The sequence below is a fragment of the Myotis yumanensis genome, unplaced genomic scaffold, assembly GCF_028538775.1.
Source record: "Myotis yumanensis isolate MYYU_CA2020_CCGP unplaced genomic scaffold, mMyoYum1.0.hap1 SCAF_23, whole genome shotgun sequence".
Taxonomy (NCBI): Eukaryota; Metazoa; Chordata; class Mammalia; order Chiroptera; family Vespertilionidae; genus Myotis; species Myotis yumanensis.
Window position 1 is genome coordinate 10,916,434 of NW_027223774.1, and position 13,757 is coordinate 10,930,190.

The following is a 13,757-nucleotide window of genomic DNA, read 5'->3' on the forward strand; positions in this document are numbered from 1 at the left end:
TTTTGAACGCCCAGTGTGGTCGTGTCATCACTTCGCTGTGCTGTGCATCCCTTTGAGAGGCGCTACTATTCAAAATGAGAAGCTGTGCACTGCAAGCGAAACCCACCCGTGGCTGGCCCTCGGGCCACTGGTTTGAAACCCCTGCCCCAACCTAAGGGCCATAGTTTGAAGTCCTTGTTTAGATGCTCAGAGAGTCAGGAGAGCCCCTCTCTGGTAGTAGGAATGCTGGGTAACGTGTCTGAAGCACCCATTAGGCCCTAGTGCTTTATTTTTACTGACCGCCTCACTGCAAAATCCCCTGAGATAGGGCCCTTTGTTGTCCCAATTCACAGATGAGGATGTTGAGGCACGGAGACTTGGCCACTTGCCCAAGGTCGCACAGCCAGCAGATGGCAGAGCTGGGAATTCTAACTCAGACCATCATAGACCCAGAAGCCTCCTTGGTGAGCTCAGCCTGTCGGCTGTGGGGGATGGGCCACAGCTGTGGGCCTGGTCCCGGAAGATAGTGTATCATCATTTGGAACAGTATCTGGACTAAATAGTGGGAAGGATCTTGACTGGTGACACTGTTTATGTGACTCCTGGCCTTTTCCCGTCCCCCCCCCCCCCCCCCGCCCCGCCCCCTACCCACCCAGTCAGATTCCTCCAGTTCTTCACACTCATTTTCTGCTCAGAAAATCATTCCAGCACATCTGGTCTACTGGTGTTTAGTCTTAGACTGGGCAGCTTGAGGGCACTGACCAGTGAGTGAGGGGTACTGGCCGGACGGTGAGCTAGCCCAAGGCTGAGGCCTGCCTCTCTCTTAACTTCATCACTGCCAGGCACAGAGCAAACACAATACCCAGTTGCACGAGTGATAAATGCTAACATGTATTAGGCACCTACTACATGTCAGACACTGCATTCAATGACTTCCATGCATGATCTCAGTGGTTGAGCATTGACCTATGAACCAGGAGGTCACGGTTTGGTTCCTGGTCAGGGCACATGCCAGGGTTGCAGGCTCCATGCAGGAGGCAACCCATCAATGATTCTCTTTCATCATTGATGTTTCTATCTCTCTCTCCCTCTCCCTTCCTCTCTGAAGTCAATAAAAACATATTTTAAATAAATACATAAAGCCGCATTTCTCAAATGCCTTTAAACGCATTCTTTAAAGTCAAAAATACACTTTCTTTGTGTTCTCTTTCGCAAAACAATATTTTCCTTTGACTTCATGATTTTTTTTTTTAATGACACTATTTCGTATTGTTTTCAGTCTGGTCAAGAGCTATTCAAGTTGCAGGTAGAAGGAACTGACTATTAAAGAGCACAGGGAAGGCCCTGACCGGTTTGGCTCAGTGGATAGAGCGTTGGCCTTCGGACTCAAGGGCCCCGGGTTCGATTCCGGTCACAGGCATGTACCTCGGTTGCGGGCACATCCCCAGTGGTGGATGTGCGGGAGGCAGCTGATCGATGTTTCTAACTCTCTCTCCCTTCCTCTCTGTAAAAAGTCAATAAAATATATTTTTTTAAAAATAAAGAGCACAGGGAAGTATTTGGGGGGATAGAAATGCTCTGAATCTTGATTGAGGTGGTATACAAGAGTGTACATTTTTCCACGCCTCACCAACTATCCTCTGAAAAGGTGAATTTTATTGTGTGTACATATATCTCAATAAACTTGAATAAAAACAATAGGATCCACGAAAGTGATTTCACAACCCACGGTTTGCTCTTGACCCACAGTTTGAAGGAAGGGGGGATGAATGCATGAATGAATGAATGAATGGGGCAAGGGAAGGAAGGAGGGAGGTCGAACCAGTCCCGCAAATCTAAAGTTGGGAGAGTTCCAGTGACGTCTGCACGTCCTGCGTCTCTTGGGAATTTGTAGGATCCGGCCCTGGTGGAAGCGAGTGGGAGCACCTGAGCAAGCCCACCATTGCTCCGGACGGGCACCTCTTCTTGGCTCGCTCAGAGGCAACTCACCCTGTGGTGACGTGGTTCGGGTAGGGGTGTGGCAGGGAGGGAATGGGGAGTTGGGGGGAGACAAAGTCCAGGGCCCTGGGGGAAGAAAGGACAAGGATGAGGCAGCCAGGCTGGGTGGGAGTGACCATGGGCAACTGAGAAGGAAAAGGGAATTGAAACCCACAAGACGGGGTGAGTGTCGGTGCAGGGGCTGCCCGGGCATGTTCGCGCCAGGTGCCTGGGGTTCCGTCTGGCCCTGGGTTCCCTGCCAGATCGGTGGCAAGTGCGCCTGCTCCAGAGTGTGAGCCAGTGAGCAGCCACTTGTCACAGGTTGTGATTGTGACTGTGTGTTGGAGGCCAGTTAGTTTCTTTCTTTTTTAAATATATATTTTTTTTGTTGATTTCAGAGAGGAAGGGAGAGGGAGAGAGAGAGAGCTAGAAACATCAATGCTGAGAGAGAATCATTGGTCGGGGATGGAGCCTGCAACCCGGGCATGTGCCCTGACCAGAATCCAGCCATGACCTCCTGGTTCATAGGTCACGCTCCACCACTGAGCCACACTGGCCGGGCATGGCCAGTTTCTTTCTGTCTGACTTGATCTATGTCTGTGAGGGTCAACCTTTTTAAAAAAATATATTTTTATTGATTTCAGAGAGGAAGGGAGAGGGAGAGAGAGAGAGAGTGTCACATCAATGATGAGAGAGAATCATTGATCGGCTGCCTCCTGCACGCCCCACACTGGGGATCGGGCCACAACCCGGGGACGTGCCCTTGGCCAGAGGAATGGAACCAGATCCCGCAGGCCGTCGCTCTATCCACTGAGCCACACCAGCCAGGGCTGTGAGGGTCAACTTTGGCCAGCGTGACTGTGTCAGCTGCGAGCTGGTGTGGCTGTGGCTGTGTGCGTCCCCGGGTGAGTGTCATCCAGGTCACGCTGTGTGTCCAGGTATCCATGACAGCTGTGTGCGCCTGAGTGCGAGCACTGGCGGGCCCGCTCAGTGGGAATGTCACGAATGTGAACGCGCTCGGTCAGTGTGTGGTTCTGGATGCGCTCATCAGGGTGGGTGTCTGTGTGTACATATATCTGTGTGTGTCGTTCCCACTGGGCCTGTCCGCCTGTCCCGCAGGCAACTGTGTTAGAGAGTCCGCCTGCATCTCCGCGCCCGGGGTGTGTGTGGGCACCTGCCCCAGGTGAGTTGTGACTGTGTCTCCGCGCCCCTGTCCAAGGTGCGCCCGTGGGAGTCCCGGCCGCGCGTCCGATCGGCTGCTTCCCGCGGCCCTGCCAGCACGTGACTTTGTGTACCCCGGAGCCCGGTTCCGGGGTGTGTGTGTGTGTGTGTCTGTGGGTCCCAGTCAGTGTGTCAGTGTGTCAGCGTCCCTGTCCGGCTGTCCCGCGGTCGCCCTGGGCCAGGCCCCGCCCCGCCCCCGCTGCAGGGAAACCCCCCGCGCCGAGTTCGGGGGCGCGGCCCGCGCCAGCAAGTCCCGACTTGTCCACGGCGGGCGGGCGGGGCCGTGGCGTCACGCGGGGGCGGAGCGTGGGACCCGCCGGGCGGGGGCGGGGCGGGGCGGGGCGGGGCGGGAGCAGCCGAGCGGCCCAGGATCCGCCGGGCAGCCAGAGACGCGGCGCGAGCCACATGCGAGCGGGCGCCTGGCGGCCGCAGCAACAGGATCGGCAGCGGCGGCCACGACGGGGACGCGCCTGCGGCTCGAGCAGCGGCGGCGACAGCGACAGCAGCAGCCACTGCAGTTAGAGCAGCAGCAGCAGCAGCCGCCGCCGCAGGGAGCGGCGCTTCGCGGGCGCGCCCTCCTGAAGGAAGCCGCCCGCCCCCATCACCGCCCCCTCTGGCGTGTTCATGCCCCCGGGGTGAGTGTGCTCACCTCGAGTCCCGCGGGCCGCGATTGGCCAGGCCGGGTGGGCTCCCTGGAGGAGGTGGCGGGAGTGCACGCGGAGAGCACTGGGGGCGCACTGCAGCCCCACCGCCTGCCTCCCTCTCTCCCCACCCTCTACCCCCACCAGGGACTCTGGGCTGGGCTGGGCTGGGGTCGCTGGACTGGGCTGGGATAGCTGGGCTGGAGGCTCTAAGGTCCAGGAGCGCAGGTGCCTAAGCGGTCTGGCGGGTTTGTTTACAAACAATGGGGTGCGGGCTCGACAGCGCCCCCTGGCGGTCAGTGCGGCCCCGGGGAAGTGAGTCGACCCCGACTGCCCGGTCCCCCGCAGTCCGCAGTCCGGGAGGGGTGGGGGTGGGGGTACGGAATGGAGGGGCGGCCACACCCCGGGCGCGCACCCGCTGGGGGCGGCGACAGGGGGCGGCTTGCGGCCGCGGAGTCTGCGGCTCCTGCGGGCGGGGGCTGCGCCCCAGCAACAGCCGGTTATTGGCCCCGCGCTCGCTTGGCGGGCGGGGCGGGCGCACGTGGCGGCGGCGGGGTTGGGGGGCTGTGACAGCGCAGGGGGGCGTCTGGCCCCGCCGTGGGAGCGCGCGTGTGCGGGGTTGTGGATCTGCAGGTGTCTCGCCTGGGTGTGTGCGTGTGTCTGGCTCCGAGTTTGTTGCTGGGGTCCGCAGGGAGTGGTGGTGTCCGTCCGTCCGTCCGGGGGAATGTTGGGGCTGTGGCCGCTCGGGGTGTGTGCGTGAGTCTCCCCGTCTGTGTGTTTGTGTGGAGTGCTGTCTGTGTCTGCCCTGCCTGAGGGGTGGGCTCTGTTTATTGGGGTACCCGTGTGTGTGCTCTGCGAGTGAGAGTTGTCTGTGGATGCTGTTTGGGGGGGATTCTGTGGGTCCGTGTGGTTGGGCGTGCTAGGTTGTTGTGTGTTGTTTTGAGTGAGCTGTGTCTGTGTGCTTCTCGGTGTGTCCTGCCCGCTGTGTTGTTTGTGTGTGCTCTTGTGTCTTGCCTGTGTGGACTGCCTGTGACTGTGTCTATCTCCGGGGCATGTTTGTGATGAGTGCCTGCTGAATGTGGTGCCTGCTTGCCGTCCAGGTGTCTGTGAGTTCTGCATGGTGTGTGTGTGTGTGTGTGTGTGTGTGCGCGCGCACGCGTGTGTGTGTGTGTGTGTGTGTGTGGTGGGGGGTTGTCTCCGTCTCTGTTTGGCTTGTATGTCTGGCATCGGTGTCTGGGAATTGAGGACCGCGTCTCTGTGGGGTCTGTGCAGTGCAGTCAGTGGGTGTTGCTGGCAGCCTCTTGCATGGGGCTTGTCTGAGCCCGTGTGTGTGTGTGTGTGTGTGTGTGTGTGTGTGTGTGTGTGTTGGGTCTGAGGGGTTTGTCTCCGCAATCGGCTGGCTCATGTGTGTCATGTGGGCTGCGTGTGTGTAGTGTTTATGTCGGTCACGTGAGACCACTGTTTTCTGTGGGAGCTTTAGGTGTGCGTGCTGCCAGGGCGGTGTGGGATTAGAGTTGGCTGGTGTGTGTGGTGTGTGTCCGGGACTGACAGTTGGTGATGGTGTTGTGAGGTGAGGGAAGGAGGGTGGGTTGATGTTCTCTTCTGCTGTCGTGTCTGTGTGTCGTGGCTGGAATGTGTGGGGATGCGTCTGGGCCTGATGACATGTGTCTGTGTGTGCCTGATTGACGTGTGTCCTGGGGTCTAAGAGTTGGTAGGCAAGTAGGCGTGTTTCCGGTGTGTTGGTCTGTGTGAGTCCGTGGGTGTCTGTTTCGTGTTGATATGTGTGTGAGTCCTGAGGTGGGCATGGCTTATCTCTTGGGTGTTGATGTGTTTGAGAAGTGTGTGTTTCTGTCTGTGCTTGTGTTGGCTGCATTGTGTGTGTCAGTGTGTGTGTGTGTGTGTGTGTGTCCATGGGCATATCAACAGTGGGTCAGTGTGTGAGATTCCGACTATTTGTGCATGGGGGGGGGGGGAGATTGGTTGTGCCAGGCAGCATGCATTGTTTGTATAGCTCTTGTGATGGTCTGTGTGTTTACATTTGGTCAGTGTTCCTGTGTGTGTTTGTGTGTGTGTGTGTGTGTGTGTCCTGTGTACTGAGTAGCAATGTCTGTCACTGGGACCATCTCAATGTTTCTGTGCAAATGGGAGATGAAGTGGGAGGTCGGGCTGGCCAGTCCTGCCTGAGTCCGTGTGTGTGTGTGTGTGTGTGTGTGTGTGTTGGGGGAGCCATCCCAGTGCCTGGCTGCCCTTCGTGTGTGCCCATCACTGTGTCCCAAAAGTGACCCCCCCCCAGCCCATGTCCTGTTGGGTGAGTTTGTGTTGCGGGGCCATCAACCCTCACACTCACACACCTGACGGCCCCCTGCATCTGGGTCCTGTGTGAGCTCTTCAACTTGCTGTGAGAGCCAGCCTGTGCCGCCCTGTCCCTCATGTGTGCCCATCACCATGTGTTTGGGAGGCTGCTGAGCCCTGGGTCCCTAGGTGGGTGTGTATCTTGTGTGACCATACACACACCTCCATCTGGGCCCAGTGTGCGTGGAGGGTGCCATCCCTGCCCTGTGTGTGCTCATCGTGGTGTGCAGGAGTGGAGGTGCCTGTGGACCCTGTAGGGGGTGTGTGTTGTGGGGCCCTGGTGACCCCGGCACTTGCCGGCTGACGGCACCCTTCTCTTCCTGTCCTGCAGGCCCCAGGGAGCACCATGGCCCGAGCACGCCAGGAGGGCAGCTCCCCGGAGCCCGTAGAGGGCCTGGCCCGCGACGGCCCTCGTCCCTTCCCACTCAGCCGCCTGGTGCCCTCAGCTGTGTCCTGCGGCCTCTGTGAGCCTGGCTTGCCTCCTGCCCCTGCCACCCCTGCCCTGCTGCCAGCTGCCTACCTCTGCGCCCCCACTGCCCTGCCCGCTGTCACTGCCGCCCTCGGGGCCCCCCGCTGGCCTGGGGGTCCCCGCAGCCGCCCCCGAGGCCCGCACCCCAACGGTGAGTGCCTACCCCACACGGGGATGTTGAGAGCCGGGAGGGAGACACTGAGGAACTGGCCAAGTGGGAGCCGGTGGGGGGAGGTGGCGAGCTGGCCGGGCCACAGGGAGGGTGTGGCCAGTGTGGTCTTTGTGTTGCAAGAAGCAGGAAGACGGAGTAGGAGGCTGGGGGTGGGGGAGGCCGAGTGGGAAGTCCCTCCTGGAATCTGACTGCAGTCCCTGAGTGGCAGCCCTGGCCTTTTCCGGGCCTGGGGCGACAGCTGCTTCCCAGCCCCCGCTCCCCTCGTCTGGGTGCCCTCAGTCCCCCGAGGTTGCAGTGAGAGAGCGTGTGGGCAGAGAGGGAGGACGGGCACTTCAGGACTTTGGGGAGGGGTCGAGGGTGGCCTTTGGCCATTATCTGGGTCTTTGGGGCCAGGGCCCGCCCTCTATGCGGTCCAGGAGGAAGGAGGGGGGAGGGGCCATTGTGTTGGGAAAGTGGGCCTGTGTGTGGAGGGGTGAGCCTCGGGGAGGGAAGGGTTAAAGGTCCCCTGCCTGATGGGCCTTTAACCCCGTGGTGCCCGGCAGCCCCGTCCCACCGGCACTCAGTGGCAGGGGCAGACTGTCCCGGTTTCCCTCCAGCCCCACCCTGTCCCTGGAGCCCGGGGAGGCTCAGAGAGAGAAACTTCTCCAAACTCAGTTCCCTGGCAGTGAGGCAAGATGGGACTCGATTTCAAGACCAGAGTCTCAGGTGTGGAGACTGAGGCCCTGATGTTTGGCTGTAGGGATCCCCCCGGGCCAGGGCCTGGGGTGACAGGAGGAAGAGAGGTCAGAGGAGGGGGTGGGGCAGAAAGGCATCTCCCGCATCCCAGCCCCCGCTCCGCCCCCCCTCCCCCCTCGCGGGGGCGCCGAGCAGCCCGGCCTCTGGTCAGGGCCCTGCCACTTCCGGGGGTGTGGCCTCCCTGCGGTTGGACACCAGAGGGCAGGAGACCTGAGGCTTGTGACTCTGGGTGTAGTCGGTGCCCGTATCCCCGTGTGACCTTGGGCCACTTCTCAGCATGGGCCTCAGTTAGTCCATCTGTGAAATGGAGCAGGCAGTGTCCGGAGTAGAGGTCCTTAGTGGGGATCAGAGGAAGGTCCTCCAGGCCAACCCGGGCGGGACAGGCGCCTCCAGAGAGGCCGCCCCGGGACCTCTTCTCGCCCTTTGGTGCCTGGGGAGACACATGTGGCTCTAAGGGCGGGAAACGGAACCCCTAGAGGCGAGCCGGGGGCAGAAGAGACATCGGGCGCTGGGGAAAGGGAGACGCAGGCCCCGGCTAACGGGTCCCTCGGGTGCACTTCGGGGCCCGCGGAGGTCATGGGCGTTGACCGTACCCCTCGGCTTTTCCCAGGTCCTCAGCCCTCGCTCTCGCCCGCGGAGCAGCACCACCTGGAATCGCCGGTGCCCAGCGCCCCGGGGGCCCTGGCGGGCGGCCCCACCCAGGCAGCCCCGGGCATCCGGGGGGAGGAGGAGCAATGGGCCCGAGAGATCGGGGCCCAGCTGCGGCGAATGGCGGACGACCTCGACGCGCTGTACGAGCGGCGGGTGAGTGCTGGGGGAGGGGTAGACGGCAGGTGGGACTTCCCGCCGGGAGGGGCGGCGGGCGGCCCCGCCAGATGTGCGGCAGCTGTTGCCCTGCGCGGCGGGGTCGCGCCGGGGACAGGCCAGTGGGAGGGGCGGCGTGGCCGCGGGGCTGCCGAGCGCCCGCGCGGCGGCGGCTGGCACAGCCCGGGCCGGGGCGGCGGGAGCGATGCGGCGCGCCCGGGCCGCGGCCGGGGGACTGAGGGCGGCGCTCGCCCGCGCGGCTCATATATCCCGGGCTATTTATAGCCGGTGAGTCAGCAGCGGCGGCGCGGCCGCGCCCGCCCCTCCCACCCGCCGCGCGGCAGGCGGCGCGCACACCGCTCCCCCGGCCGCTCGGGGGCGGGGCCTAGGGCTCCGCCCCGCCGGAGGCCCCGCCCCCAAGCCGCAGCCCCGCCTCCGATGAAAACAAAATATTGGAAGCCTGCGGCAGAGCATAGAGAACACGAAACATCAGGGCGTCCGCACGGCTCTGTCCGGCCCGAACAGGACACCCGCACTGCCTGCTTATTCAGAGGAAAACAAACACCGGATGTTGTGAAGCCCCTTGTTCCCTCCGTGACCCCGTCTCTTCCCCCGCTTCCCAAGGAAAACTCTTACATTGGGGGTCCCATTCCTCTGCAGGTGTTGATTCTTTTTTTAAAAAATATGTTTTATTGATTCTAGAGAGGAAGGGAGAGGAAAAGAGATATAGAAACATCAATGATGAGAGAATCATTGACTGGCTGCCTCCTGCACTCCCCCTATTGGGGATGGAGCCCGCAACCCAGGCATGTGCCCTTGGCCGGAATCGAACCTGGGACCCTTCAGTCCGCAGGCCAATGCTCTATCCATCGAGCCAAACCAGCTAGGGCCAGGTGTTGATTCTTTTACTCCATATTTACCAGGCCACAGACCATGCTTAGGACCGTGGGGCGTTTTTGGCATAATATCCGGGGGGTCCCCAAAAAATGTATACACACTTTAACAGCTGATAGCTCCATTTTGAAAGTGAAATGTATTTTAATAAATGCTTCCTTTATGATTATTCAAAGTGTGTGTATACATTTTGGGGGGAATGCCCTGTAGATATAGTGTGTGTTTCTCTCCAAACGTGGTCCCCTCTCCATTTATACTTGAGCTTCATCCATATGGGGAGGAGAGCTTCGAGTCCCTCATTTTCCCTGGATCAGCATCTAGTGTCCGTGTTCATTTACCCATTGTTGGGTCTTTAGGAATTTTTTAAAGTGTTTCAAGTTTGATTTATTGGCTTTCTTTTTGGCTGCCCTCCTGTGTCTCCACGGGACATGCCTGGGTGGTCTGCCCACCCTCAGCCTGAGTAAATGACTGCTTGCTTGCTCACCCAGGTGGCTGTGGCACGGAGCCCCTGGAAGCCGTGTGGTGGTGGCAGGCCTTTTAACTGGTGCCAGTCTGAGGTGTTCCCTTTGCTACCTCCTGCCCACAAGAATTGGTGGGAAGTGATAAGGAGGCAGGTCTGGTACCAGCCACCCTACCCCAGGCCCATTAGGATCATCATTAGGATGGCTTATCTGGCCTTGTTCTCACCTCTGAGATGGGCTTCTCTTCCCAGGTTGGGGGTGGGAGAGTGCTGTAACGTACCTTTCATTTTTACTGGTGGGAGTCTTGTGTCTAGCTTCCTTCTTCCCTAACACGAGCTGGGAGGGTCCTAGAGGCACCCCAAGTCCTCATGCTCTCCCTAGAGAGAGGGCAGGGGTCAGCTTTGCCTGGACGTGCTTCTGTGCAGCCTCAGCGCAGGTGGTGAGCTGTTCCCAGTTCTCCTCCGTCCACAGATTGTTCTAGAATCGCTGACTGTGGGCTCCCTGCTCCCTTCTCTCCATCGCGCCAGCCTCTGAGGGGAGGGCAGGATGGGCTGCAATCCAGCCCCGCCGCTCAGCCCCATGGGACTTTGGTTGGGTGACTGTCTCACCCGGCAATCGGAGACGAGATCACCGCTAATATGCACCGGACACTTGCTGTCCTTCCTCGAGGTGACGACATTGGCCCAGATGGGCAGAGGAGCTGGGATTTGGGCCCGGCTGACAGTAATAGCAGCTGCTTCGCAGGGTTGTCTGACCGTGTAGCTCACTCGTAGACCCCGGTGCCGCCCTCCTCCCTGCCCTGGGACCTGACCGCTTTCTACCTTCCTCTTCTCTCTCTTTCCCCAGAGGCAAGAGGAGCAGCAGCGACACGGCCCCTCGCCTTGGAGGGTCCTGTACAACCTCATCCTGGGACTGCTGCCCTTGCCCAGGGGCCGCGGAGCCCCGGAGATGGAGCCCAATTAGGTGCCTGCGCCTGCCTGGTGGACGTCGGGGACTTGGGGGGCAGGCCCCTCCCACAGCCTGACGCCCTGGCCAGCACAGGGGACATTTCCTGCACCATGTAGCATACTGGACTACGAGCCCTGCCTGTCCCAGGGGCGGGCCCGGGCAGCCACTCCAGACCCAGCCCCGGCCCAGCCTGGGGTGCACTGTCGGAGATGTGGACTCCTGGGTCCCTGGCCGAGAAGCCAGGGGAGAGAGGGCTGATGGACTCAGCGTCTGAAGGCGGCGGTGACCGAGGGGGTGGGGACTGAGCCGCCCGCCTCTGCCGCCCACCACCATCTCAGGAAAGGCTGCTGGTGCTGGCTGCCCGTTCCAGCTGCAGGGGTGACACTGGGGGGTCCCCTCCCAGTGCTCCTTCACTTTGGGCCTGGCCTCAGGCCCCTGGTGCTTCCCCCCCTCCTCTTGGGGAGGGGGCCCGTGAAGAACAAATGAGCCAAACGTGACCACTAGCCTCCTGGAGCCAGAGAATGGGGTGCGTCTGACGGCTGCCCCAGCCCAGCGCCCAGCCATCTTCCCTGAGCCAGCCGGCGGGTGGTGGGCATGCCTGCCTCACCTTCATCTGGGGGTGGCCAGGGGGGCCCAGACTGTGAATCCTGTGCTCTGCCCATGACCACCCCCCACCCCCCCATCAATCCATTGCATAGGTTTAGAGAGAGCACGTGTGACCACTGGCATTCATTTGGGGGGTGGGATATTTTGGCGGAAACCGCCCCAGCCTTAGTCCCCAGGGCGAAGCGCTGGGGGGAAGCGGGGAGTCAGGGAGGGGGAATCTCAGCAGAGGGAGGAGTCTGGGAGTGGGGAGGGACGGCCCAGCCTGTAAATTACTGTACATGCGCTGCTGTAGATACCGGAATGAATTTTCTGTACATGTTTGGTTAATTTTTTTTGTACATGATTTTTGTATGTTTCCTTTTCAATAAAATCAGATTGGAACAGTGGATCCTCTCCCTGCTCTCCTTCCCCGCCCGTGACCTGGGCAGAGCTGCTGGTACCGGCCGGGGCCCACGGGCACCGCTGTCCACAGCTGCTCCTCAAGGAGCCGGGCGCCCTGTGTGAGCCCAGCCTCCTGGGCGCCTGTTCCGCTCCCACTCGAAGCAAAGTCCCGTGAGGGTGGGGCTTGGGGTACTTTCCCAGTGTTCTTCCCCGGATACAGTAGGTCCTGGGGCTCCGTATTTACTGAGTGAATGAGTGACCTGCAGCTCATTCAGCAGCACCACCGGGAGGAGTTCTGGGGAACTTGTCAGTAATGAGACGCTGTCCCTGCTCTCATGACGGCACTAGGTGACACGGGAGCAGCGACATAGCAAGACTTCACGGATAGCGCTGCCTAAGGCCCAGCACACGGCCTGGCACCAGGAGCTGGTGTGGACTTCATATCAGAAGGCGGCCTGGGTTACCTTCCTGGCAGCGGCACTGGCCGTGCTCTTCTCTGTCCTCTCCATGTAGGACTGGCCGACGCGTCAATGATGAGAGAGAATCGTTGATTGGCTGCCTCCTGCAAGCTCCACACTGGGGATCGAGCCTGCAACCTGGGCATGTGCCCTGACAGAGAATCAAACTGTGACCTCCTGGTTCAAAGGTCAATGCTCAACCACTGGGCCATGTGGCCGGGCAACATTCGCATTTCTTATAATGTATTTCTGCTGGTGACGAATTCTCTTAGTTTTATCTGAAAATAGTACCTATTTTCATTGGTAATAGACTTCTACATTTGACTGTTTCCTTTCAGCATTTAAAAAAAATTTTTTTTATTGATTTTAGAGAGGAAGGGAGAAGGAGAGAGAGAACCCCACAACCCCAGGCATGTGCCCTTGATTGGAATTGAACCCGGGACCCTTCAGTCCATAGGCCGACACTCTATCCGCTGAGCCAAGCCAGCCAGGGCCTTTCAGCATTTTAAAAATGTTGTTTTGGGCCATGGCCAAGCAGCTCAGTTGGACAGAGCATCATCCTGCTATGCCAAGGTTGTGGGTTTGATCCCTGGTCAAAGCACAATCAAGAATCAACCAATTGCCGAAACCGGTTTGCCTCAGTGGATAGAGCGTCGGCCTGCGGACTGAAAGGTCCCAGGTTCGATTCCGGTCAAGGGCATGTACCTGGGTTGTGGGCATGTCCCCAGTAGGAGATGTGCAGAAGGCAGCTGATCGATGTTTCTCTCTCATCGATGTTTCTAACTCTCTATCTCTCTCCCTTCCTTTCTGTGGAAAATCAATAAAATATATTAAAAAAAAAAAAAAAAAGAATCAACCAATGGCCCTAACCAGTTTGGCTCAGTGGATAGAGTGTCGGCCTGGGGACTGAAGGGTCTCAGGTTCGATTCCAGTCAAGGGCACATGCCTAGGTTTCGGGTTCGATCCCCAGTAGGGGGCGTGCAGGAGGCAGCCAATCAATGATTCTCTATCATCATTGATGTTTCTATCTCTCTCTCTCTCCCTTCCTCTCTGAAATCAATAAAAATACATTACGAAAGAATCAACCAATGAATGCATAAATAAATGGAACAACAAATTAATGTGTCTCTCTCCCCCTCTCCTTCTCTCAAAATCAATAAATACAATAAATAGCACTGGCCAGTGTAGCTCAGTTGGTTGGAGCCTCATCCCGTGGCGGGTTTGGTTTCTGGTCAGGACACATACCCAGGTTTTGGGTTTTATCCCTGGTTGGGGCCTGTTCAGAGGGCAACTGATTAATGTTTCTTTCTCTTCCTCTCTCTAAAATCAATGAAAACCATATCGAGTGAGAATTAAAAATGAAATATATTTAGAAGATGCTGTTTCACTGTCTCCATTTCTGATGAGGAAGCCGGGACCATTTGAACCCTAGTTCCTGATCCCGTGTGTGTTGGGTCATTTCGGATTGCATCCTGGGAGGTGATGTTGTAGACATTCTGGATCTTGTTATCGCCTCCCAAGGATGTGGCTGTTTTAGTTTCAGGGGACATTTATGTTTGCTAGTCAGAAACTGCGGCAGTGGCGACGGCTCACAGTTCACTTCAGTCTTCCTGTTGGCCCCACGCGTCACAGTCCCGGGGTGGGCAGGAGTCCTGGGCT

The 13,757-nt window shown here is 59.0% G+C and overlaps 1 protein-coding gene across 2 annotated transcripts; it reads left to right on the forward strand.

Annotated features, from left to right (window-relative positions):
* The first annotated feature begins 3,549 nt into the window (after nt 1-3,549).
* On the forward strand, nt 3,550-11,645 carry BBC3 (BCL2 binding component 3). 2 transcript variants are annotated; one of them, XM_070401494.1, is made up of 4 exons: nt 3,550-3,812; nt 6,502-6,790; nt 8,157-8,350; nt 10,552-10,753. In XM_070401494.1, the coding sequence occupies exons 2-4, from the start codon at nt 6,517-6,519 to the stop codon at nt 10,666-10,668; spliced, it is 585 nt and encodes a 194-aa protein (XP_070257595.1). In that variant the 5' UTR covers nt 3,550-3,812; nt 6,502-6,516; the 3' UTR covers nt 10,669-10,753. The 2 variants fall into 2 exon arrangements, with proteins under 2 accessions (XP_070257595.1, XP_070257594.1); XM_070401493.1 differs by lacking the exon at nt 8,157-8,350 and having other exon boundaries at nt 3,739-3,812; nt 10,552-11,645.
* The last annotated feature ends 2,112 nt before the right edge of the window (nt 11,646-13,757 follow it).

Coding starts and splice junctions, on each gene's coding strand:
- BBC3 (XM_070401494.1), top strand. CDS start 6,517: ATGGCCCGAGCACGCCAGGAGGGCAGCTCCCCGGAGCCCGTAGAGGGC. Junction 6,791..8,156: donor CCGAGGCCCGCACCCCAACG/GTGAGTGCCTAC, acceptor GGCTTTTCCCAG/GTCCTCAGCCCTCGCTCTCG. Junction 8,351..10,551: donor ACGCGCTGTACGAGCGGCGG/GTGAGTGCTGGG, acceptor CTCTTTCCCCAG/AGGCAAGAGGAGCAGCAGCG.